This window comes from Aethalodelphis obliquidens, unplaced genomic scaffold, assembly GCF_003676395.1.
Source record: "Aethalodelphis obliquidens isolate GAN/ISIS:26980383/991018 unplaced genomic scaffold, ASM367639v1 scaffold121, whole genome shotgun sequence".
Lineage (NCBI taxonomy): Eukaryota > Metazoa > Chordata > Mammalia > Artiodactyla > Delphinidae > Aethalodelphis > Aethalodelphis obliquidens.
The window spans coordinates 1,465,259-1,475,081 of record NW_020838065.1 but is presented as its reverse complement, the minus strand read 5'-3'; the positions used below and the strand labels follow the sequence as shown (position 1 = coordinate 1,475,081).

The 9,823-nt window shown below is 48.4% G+C and overlaps 1 protein-coding gene across 1 annotated transcript; it reads left to right on the top strand.

Annotated features, from left to right (window-relative positions):
- The first annotated feature begins 1,592 nt into the window (after positions 1-1,592).
- LOC113615601 (transmembrane emp24 domain-containing protein 9-like) lies at positions 1,593-4,905 on the top strand. Its single transcript, XM_027098174.1, has 5 exons — positions 1,593-2,571; positions 2,995-3,095; positions 3,429-3,554; positions 4,123-4,269; positions 4,395-4,905. The coding sequence occupies exons 2-5, from the start codon at positions 3,027-3,029 to the stop codon at positions 4,542-4,544; spliced, it is 492 nt and encodes a 163-aa protein (XP_026953975.1). The 5' UTR covers positions 1,593-2,571; positions 2,995-3,026; the 3' UTR covers positions 4,545-4,905.
- Positions 4,906-9,823: the final 4,918 nt, after the last annotated feature.

Here is a 9,823-nt window from a genome sequence, read left to right as displayed (position 1 = left end):
CAGACAGTGTGGAATGAGATCACTGTCAAGTGGGAGAATCCCAGAATGATGGGCTCTCTGCTCTTATATTCTCAGCCCTGTCATCACTCAGAATCAGATTTTATCATCAACACAGTAGTTTTTCTACTTGGGAACCATCTCATCCTTCCCAACATCTGGGTTCTTGGCTTTGAAATCTTGCTGTAAAGTCACTGCTGCACTATCTCCTTACATGCATGTCACTGCAGGCCCTAATAATTTTCCACTTTTGTCCCTTTAGGGGATTTCTGTGGGCAGTCTGATCACTGGCTATGAAACAGTGCTACTCACTGTGGGCCGGTGCTTGTCCATGAGTGTTTGTTATAGGTCTGCAATGAGATAAGCACAGAAATTGAGCGCTTAGAAACTTTTATAGAAATTTAACATTGATGTGACATTCAAGCCCATAATCAGTTTCATATTTTATTCTTTTTTACAAAAGTATTAGTTCATGAGGAATTGGAAAATTTATATATAAAACAACAACAAGGGCTTCCCTGGTGGCGCAGTGGTTGAGAGTCCGCCTGCCGATGCAGGGGACGCGGGTTCGTGCCCCGGTCCAGGAAGATCCCACATGCCGCGGAGCGGCTGGGCCCGTGAGCCATGGCTGCTGAGCCTGTGCGTCCGGAGCCTGTGCTCCGCAACGGGAGAGGCCACAACAGTGAGAGGCCCGCGTACCGCAAAACAACAACAAAACCAGTCCCTTATTGCAGGCGGTGGTACAGGCAATCACGATTCAGGACCGTGGACAGCACCTCATCCTGCCTCCCAAACCCTGAGTCATCACCCCTGCTCCCAGCTCCTGGTGAATGCCCTTGATGAACAGCTAGTTCCCAAATCCAACAGATGCTTTTCAGCTGTTGTCTTAATTGACCTTTCTAAAGTGTCTGCCTTTGTTAACACCTGCATCTATCATTTTCGTTTAAAGATCATTCCCAGTGAAGGAATAAAAACGTTCCCCTAGAATTATCAATGGACCACACTGATAAAGTGAGGGGACAATTTCTGGTAGCTAAAACATATTATTAATCTTAAAACACTGTATTGACATTGCTCCTTTGCTTTTCAGTGGGCTCTTAGAGGACAGGAGACAGGTTTTACTCATATTCATGTCCAACATGTATCGTAAAGTCATGCCCAGAGTTTGTGTGAGCAAATGCCTGCCGCTTATCACTGGATGACCTTGGGCAAGTTATTACTCAACCTCTCTTTGCCACTGCTTCCCCAACTGTTTAACTGGAATCCTATTAGAGTCTACCTTATATAGTTTTTAAAATATTAATTTAGTTAATACATTTAAAAGTGCTTAGAACAGTGGCTGGCACAGAAGAATAAAAAGTATTATTATTTTCATCATCATTTTATATTACTGAATAAACCAATGAGCATCTATTATCATCAGGCTCTAGATGGTGGAGGACTTCATCCCACCATCTGGGAAGGGCTACTGCTTTATATTGACGTTTGAGTATACACTGCCCTACTCAGAGCACCGTGAGCTCCGGAATTCCTGAGATTTGCTATTCCTGGGTCCCTGTCTTGTCATGTTGGCCCCACCCTCCCACACCTTTCAGTTGTGTATTCCCTTTCCTTTTCCAGTTGCATTCCTGCCGACTTCTTTCACCCTCCAGGCTCACTCACAGTCTTTTCTTTTGGTCCCACTGGATGAAGAGTCCCACCTGTGCAAGTTGGTCTGGCAGCTCCTGCCCCCTCAGTGATTCGGCCCAACTTACCTCCTCCCTCCATGTGCCCATAAACTTTCTTCCCCTAGTCCCTTAACTGGCCTACTGCTGTTAGGCAATTCTAGGTCTCTCTACCTAATTTGGTCTTGCTCCGTCACTGCTCAGGGAGATTTTAACCATCCTTCAGAGCTTGAGTCAAACTTACCCCTTCCATAAAAGGGACATTTCTCCGTTCCTTTCCTGAATTACTACGTCAGCCTCTGAACCCCACAGGGCTTCTCTGCAGTTCTCATTCTGTCTCACCATCACTTCTAACCTCCTCGAGGTTCAGGTCCAGGTCATGCCTGGACATGCCCACACTCTCAACACCCATCTCAGGCAGCCGCTCCTGCAAGTTTCAGAGGGCTAGTCCCTTCCTTCTCTCTGAGGCTGTTACCACATCAGCAAGATGGGGCTAAGAGCAACCTCCTCCTTGGGTTTCTGCGCGCATTAAGCGAGGCGGGGCAAGGAAACCGCTGGGCAGCGCCTCGCTAGTGGGGTGGGAGCTCGCGTGGCCCCTCCGCAACGCGAGTCCGCGCGGGGACTCCTGGGATTTGTAGTCCGTGCCCGAGTTGCAGTCTCGCAGGCCCAGCAAAGACACCCTCGGGCTCGGCTGGGAAGGTGGCGGGGGCCTGCGGGACGCAAGGCGCTGGGCCCGGGGCCGGCCCCGGGCGGGGATGGGGCCGAGCGAGGGCAGCCGAACTGGCCCTGCCGCTGCTGCTGGGGCAGCTGCTGGCGCTCACAGGCGGCGGAGACGCGTTCTACCTCGAGGTCAGCGAGCTGGAGGAGAAGTGCTTCATCCAGGAGATCCCCGATGGCACAGTGGTCATAGGTGCGCCCGAGCCATGCCCTCCCCGCACCCAGAGTCCCGGCCTTGCCCTCCCCGCACCCAGAGTCCTGAGAGGGAATGGGGATGAGGCCCCGCGGGATCAGCTCAGGCCCATACCTCCCCTCTGCTGCCGGGGGTAGGCACGGGTGGGAAATGGGTGGACAGCAGTGTGGGCAAAGCATGCTCTCCGTTGCCTGTGCCGGAGTTGGGGGGCGCCGAGGAGGCAAGTCTGATCCAGACCCGGATGACAGCAGAAAAGCGGGGCAGGAGAGGGAAGGAGAGAGGCAGAGGGTTGTGGTCAAGCCCCGCAATCAGACACCCGGATCTTCCTGTTCCTCCCCCCGTCCCCCGTGACTCCTGGAGGTCCTGGGCGGGCTCTTGGTCGTGAGTGTGGATGGGGATGCATTCAGGCTGCCTCCCCATTAGGTAACTACAAGACCGAGCTATACGACCCTGCTATGGAAAAGTACCAGCCCTCCCCGCAGTGGATCAATTTGTTCGTGTTTGTGAAGGACCCCGAGAACAAGGTGAGGTAGGCCTTGACTCCCTGCAGCCCTCCCACCCCCACGTCTCCAGCGTCATTGTCTAGTCCTCCCTAGTCCTCCATTTCTCAGAGGAGGGCTCATCTCCTCACAGGCAAGAGGGCTCAAGAAAGGCCATGCTCTTTGCAGTCTGTAGAGTATTGTGTACTAGCAGTGCTGGGATCTGAGATTTTCAAGCCCAAACTGATGCCATTTTCCTCACACCCTCCCTACTGGTCTGGCCTGTGGGGATCAGAACCTGGGATACCCCCAGAGTTCCTCTCCTAGAAGCAGGTTTCTGGTCAGCTTCTCTGTGCTCACAGAGGCTGTTTCCTCTAGAATCTGCTGGCTCGTCAGTATGGCCCTCGGGGCAGCTTTACCTTCACTTCTCAGTCTCCCGGAGAGCACCAGATATGCCTTCACCTCGAGTCCATCCGGTTCGCCCTCTTCTATGATGGCAAGCTGGTGAGTATGGAGGGGAAAGTCACCAACCCTTAACATCTCAGTCCCTTGGGTGAAAAGGGTTCAGTAGGCGGTGCCTCTTGAGGAGGGCTGGGCTTTCCATGAAGTAAGCATACAGAAGACAGGTCCTGAAGAATGAGAGGGGACCCAGGAAGGAGTCACTCTGACTTAAAATCATCGCTCGGCTCCCTGCCATCCCTAGAATAAAGACCAAGCTTCATAATGTAAAATTCAGAGCTGTCCAGCAGCTGAACGCTCCCAGGCTCTTTATTACCACCTCCCACTGACATGGAACTCCTAGGAGCTGCTTGTCTCAAACACTGAGTCATACACATTTTGTTCTGCACATTTTGTTCTGTCCCTTCTGTCTTTTGGACATGGAACTCCATGCAAGCAGGGCCTTGATCTGGTGTTTTGGCACCTGGAGCAGAGCTAGTCCTCACATCAATGAGTGTGAGGCACTGAACTGCTCAGTTCAGTCAGGCCCAGACTGGTGTGTGGAAGCTGGGTTTCTGGCAGGTGCGTGGAGCTGAGCTCCCTGACCCCCACCCTTGGCTCCTCTGCTCCCCAGGCCATTCACTTGGACATGCAGTTGGGTGAACACACCAATGATTATACGGAACTTGCAGCCAATGACAAGCTGACCCTGCTGCATCTGCGCATACAGCAACTGGTGGAGCAAGTGGAGAAGATCCAGAAGGAGCAGGAGTACCAGAGGGTGAGGGGCTGGGCTGGGCCAGTTGGGACAGTGGATGTGTAACCTCCCAGGGAGTGGCTCTTTCAGCTCTTCCCCTGGGGGTCAATTCAGTTCTAGCCACACCTTCCTGTTCTCCCCTCCCACAGTGGCGAGAGGAGCGCTTCCGGCAGACCAGCGAGAGCACCAACCAACGGGTGCTGTGGTGGTTCATTCTGCAGACCTTCATCCTTGTGGCCACTGGCATCTGGCAGATGCAGCACCTCAAGAGCTTCTTTAAAGCCAAGAAGTTGGTGTAGATGAGCCCCAGAGACCAGAGGCTTAGCCCCCACTCATTCCCCTTCTGCTGAATAATGGGAAGTGGCCTGGCCTGGTCTGTCTCCTGGCTTCTCCCACCCCTCCCAACCCTGAGGGACTTCCTTGTTACTGGTGTGTGTGGGGTGGGGGACAGAGGACCTCTTTAAACTGGTTTCTGAGCCAGGACTTGGGAGAGGATGGGTTTCAAGCTGGAGACATATGGGTGGGAGGAGCTGTAGGCTCCTTTGCTGCTCTGTGAGACTGAGCAGGAGCGGGGTGAGTGTTACCCCAACCCCCACATTAAACAGGATGGGTGAACTAAGAGTGAATATAAATTATAACTGTCAAATTTTCTGACCTAAATATTTATTGCCTCCTACTCTGCAATTCATTATATGTGTCCAATCAGATGTTAATATTTGAGGCCCTGCATGCGTTAGTGGGGGACTGATCTCAAAATGGATGAGGTGAAGAATACTTTTACCCCAGAAGCAATATGTGGAACCTTTTCCAGAAAAGTCCAATTTGGGCCCATCTTTTGGGTAACCTGAATGCTGGTGGTGATCCTGTGCCCAACCCGCCTTCTCTCTCTCTGGGCTCTGGTCAGGCTCATGTGCTATCCTATTCCAATCACCTGGACTGCTGGGTTCTTCAAGGAGTCTGATGGGCACCTCTGTCGTCCTGCTATTTTTCAGTTGACCTCTTTCTCTTTTTATGATGCCATTGGCTAATCCTTTCAGGAGACGCCTAAAGATTCCAAGTCAATGTTTCCATTACATTCAGCATCTCCTGTAACTCAACCTTCACAAGTGCACACAGGGGTAGATACCCGCCATTGCTTCTGCCTGATCTAGTCCACATTTTACCAAGCCCTATGTTGGTTGCCCTGTTGGATTATAGCCATCTCTCACATGAATTTGACATTTTCTGTTATAAGGAAATTCACTGGTTGGCACCCTCAATAAAATCAAGTCCAAATCGTCAATGTCAGGAATATCAATGAGGGAGACTCCCCATAGGGTGGGGCAGCTGTGAAAGCCCTGGCCCCTGAGATAGATGCACCCTCCCCTAGGATACTCCTGAGGGATGACTGCAAGCCTCAGGGGTGCTGCTCACTGGTGTGTCTGGCCACAATTAGCCTCAGAAAGTATAAGTGAGACTTAACTGAAGGCTGGGGGCGGGGACCACTGGAGAGTAACCTCTAACCAGAGAATGTGACCTTAGGGTCACTTCCCTTATCTGAAGCTGGGGGTGGGGGTGGGGAGGGTGCTCTGCTCTCTGCTGCAGGAGAAGCACAAGACCCAGGTGGGCACATTCTTGCCCATGGAACCTGCGGTATGACACCAAATGAGGCAGAATGTTGAACAAGACGTAGGGTGATGTATACTTCTGAGGAGAAGGGCATGGGCTAAGGGCAATATGTCAGGAGTCCTGGCCTAATCTAGGTAGTAATGGAAGGCTGCTTTTTAGAACTGAGACAGAGGATAGGAGTTAGCTGGGGGAAGAATGTTCTGGCTAGAGGGAATAGCACATACAGAAGCCCTAAAACAAAAAAGCACATGGCTATTTGGGGAAGCTGAAGGAAGGCCACTATAGCAAAATCCCAACTCCAGAGAGGCTGCCTGCAGCCTGCTTTCTAATTTATGATTTCATGTCTAGGACTTGCCTCTTCCCCAGTGATTAACCCCAGAATGACCATCCTTTTCAGAGGAACCCTGTCCTCTACCCACAGAGGTGAGACCTTATCCTGACACTTCAATAGGGAAACAAGTCACAAAAGAGCAACAGTGAGTATATGGGAGAGCTGCACACACACAGTAGAAGAGAGTTCCCCATCCATTTCCACATGAAACCTTCACAGTCACTCTGTAGAGGAAATGGCATGTGTCCCTAATTTAGAAAAGAGAGCCAGCTAATAATGGATGGGCCATGCTGAAACCTGGTCAATTCAACTCAGTTCTTGGTGTTCTTTTCTCTGTTCTGGCTACTTTTCTCCAGGTAGGGGAAAGACCTCATACAAAGAGGTAAAACACACTGCCTCTGATTTTAAAGAACTGGCCATTTGAATTTCTAGTTTCTTGTGGCTACCATAACAAATTATCATAAAACATGGTAAATTAAAACAACTGAAGTTTATTCTCTCACAGTTCTGGAGGCCAGAAGTACAAAATCAAGGTGTCAGCAGGGCTGCACTCCTTCCAAAGGCTCTTGAAGAGAATCCTTCATCTTCTTCCAGCTACTGGTGGCTCCAGGTATTACTTGGCTTTTGTCTACAACACTCCAATCTCTGCCTCCATTTCCTCCTCTTGTGTCCCCTCTTCTGTGTCATATGACACTTGTCATTTGGATTTAGGACCTAACCAGGTAAGCCAGGATGACCTCATCTCAAGGTCCTTAAATTAATTATATCAACAAAGACCTTTTTTTCCATATAAGTTCATATTCACAGGGTCCAGGGGTTAGGGCATAGGCATGTCTTCTGTGGAGCCATCATTCAACCCACGACAAAGAGCAAGAAGTGTACGCCTGATAAGGTCCCATGTGATCTAACAAATGGGGTACTCAGAGCTCTCAGAATTCGGAATGGGGTGAGACCTGGGTGGATGGATGGATGGATGGATTGATGAATGGGAAAAGGGATGCCAAGGAGGTCTTTATAAAAGAGAGAGTACATGAGTAGAACATTGAAAGATGAAATGGTTTAAATATGAAGAATAGGGAATGAATTCCATTTTGGGGAAATGGAGCCTGTAGAGATGCAAATGTACAAAAGATTTCAATATAATTCAAAATATAATCCAATACCCATGAATATATAACACTGTAAGACAGAGACTTTGAAAAAGAAAGGAATCAGGAAAATAAGTGTAGCATGAGTAAGATGAAGACAGGAGGAAAGTTAGATCAAACAACGGATGGAAGTGAATATACCTACTGCAAGTTGGACAACTAGAAGTAGGCTGTTATCAGAGGCTGAAGACTGGTGACCTGCAAGTATATTGTTTGTCCTTTTTGTGTGTTATTTTTTTTCAAATTATTTGACAACAGTAACAGTGCCACAGTTTCTGTAGTTTAAATTTTGGGATATATTGGATAGGCAAACTGGTTGGATGAAAGAGCTTGGAGCTGTTTTGCAACACTCGACTTGACATAAATGTGAGAAAATGACAGTTGTGCATATCCAGGAGGCATGATAAAGATTATGAGGAAGGAGTGGGCCTCTCTCCCTGGAGAACACTGTCTTAGACAATCACTTATGAATAAGAGAGACTTTGTGGAAATCCAGGTTTCCAGAAGAGAAATTCCAGCACATAGTTGGAGCAGAAAAATACACATTTGGACACATTGGAGAGGGTAAGAGGAACAGTTTGACTTTACCTGCATTACCTGTCCCCCAAACTGGCACAGCTCAATGCTAAGAAATCATTTTCTTGGTCAGTGATTTCTCCTTCAGGGTAAAGTGAGAGTGTGTGAGTGAACACCCAGCTTCTCCAGCAGTGTGAGATCCTGTCAAAGAGGTCATTTCTCTCTTGCTCCATCCAGAGTACTGAGTTGTGAGCTACATGACATGGGGGTGGGAAGAGGCTGGGTGAGAGCACATAGGACCCTCAGAGGACATTAAAGGGACATGGGTCCTACGAACTGTCATGAGCTGCTGGGGACACTTTACCTTTGAATCCTTCCAAATGGCCCACAGGCACTGCCGATGCTCCATGTGCCTCATCTACACACCTCCCTGTGGCTTATCTCCCCGAATGCACTCCTGATGGTGGTGAGAGCAAGCTCTGGCAGACAGTAGTGAACATGTGTAGAAAGCTTGCCTAAATCTGCTGGCCAGGAAGAGACCACAAACTCGAGCTTTAGCTCTATCCTTGCAAAAGCAAAAGAGAGTCTGTCAGCCTCTGGCCTGGTGCATTGCAGGATGGAGAGAAGGCATATAAGCTTAAGAATTCTGTCACAAGAGACAACAAGGAATGTAGAGTAGGCATATCCAGAAACCTCAGAATCCCTAGCAGGGCTGACAGAAAGTATTTCTCTCCCAAAGTCAATGAGTAAAGACTGGAGGAGGTAACTGCTACTTCAAATGTGAAGACAGCATCACAAGACTTCAAGGAACATGAAAAATCAAGGAACTATCACACCACCAAAGGATCACAATAATCTTCTGGTAACCAATACCAAAGACATGAAGATCTATAGTTTTCCTGATAAAAAGTCAAAAGAGTTGGGTTTTTTTGTTTGTTTGTTTGTTTTGCGGTATGCGGGCCTCTCACTGTTGTGGCCTCTCCTGTTGCAGAGCATAGGCTCTGGACACGCAGGCTCAGCGGCCATGGCTCACCAGCCCAGATGCTCCGCGGCATGTGGGATCTTCCCGGACCGGGACACGAACCCGCGTCCCCTGCATCGGCAGGCAGACCCTCAACCACTGCGCCACCAGGGAAGCCCCAAAATAGTTGTTTTAAGGAAGCTCAATGAGCTGCAAGAAAACATAGAAAGACAATTGAACAAAATCAGGAAAATGTTACACAAATAAAATGAGAACGTTAACAAAGAGAAATCATATAAAAGAACCAAATCAAAATTCTGGAGCTGAAGAGTACAATGAGTGAACGAAAAGTGCAATAGAGAGCATCAACATCAGAATGGATCAAGCAGAAGAAGGAATCTGGAATTAGAAGACAGGACCTTTGAAATTATCCAGTCAGGGAGAACAAAGAAAAACTAATGAAAAAGAGTGAAGAAAGCCTATGTGATCCGTGGGATAATATCAAAAGAAACAATCTGCAAATTATTGGAATCTCCGAATGAAAAGGGGGGCGGGAAGCAGAAAACTTACTTAGAGAAATAATGGCTGAGAACTTCCCAAATCTGGGAAGAGATTTGGCTATCCAAGTTCATGAAGCTCATATGGTCACCAAACAATTTAAAGAGATCTTCTCCAGGACGTATTGTAGTAAAATTGTCAAAGGACAAAGACAAAGAGAAAATCTTATAAGGAGCAAGAAAAAAGAAACTTGTAACTTATAAAGGAACCCTCATAAGACTATCAGAGGATTTCTCAGTAGAAACCTAACAGGTCAGGAGAGAGGGGGATGTTATTTTCAAAGTGCTGAAAGGATGAAACTGCCAAGTAAGAATACTCTATATGGCAAAGTTGTCCTTCCGAGATGAAGGAGAGGTAAAGACTTTCCCAGACAAACAAAGCTGAGGGAGTTTATCTGAGGGAGTTTATCACCACTAGACCTGTCTTGAAAGAAATGCTGAAAGGAGTTCTTCAAGC

Coding starts and splice junctions, on each gene's coding strand:
- LOC113615601 (XM_027098174.1), top strand. CDS start 3,027: ATGGAAAAGTACCAGCCCTCCCCGCAGTGGATCAATTTGTTCGTGTTT. Junction 3,555..4,122: donor TCTTCTATGATGGCAAGCTG/GTGAGTATGGAG, acceptor TCTGCTCCCCAG/GCCATTCACTTGGACATGCA. Junction 4,270..4,394: donor AGGAGCAGGAGTACCAGAGG/GTGAGGGGCTGG, acceptor CCCCTCCCACAG/TGGCGAGAGGAGCGCTTCCG.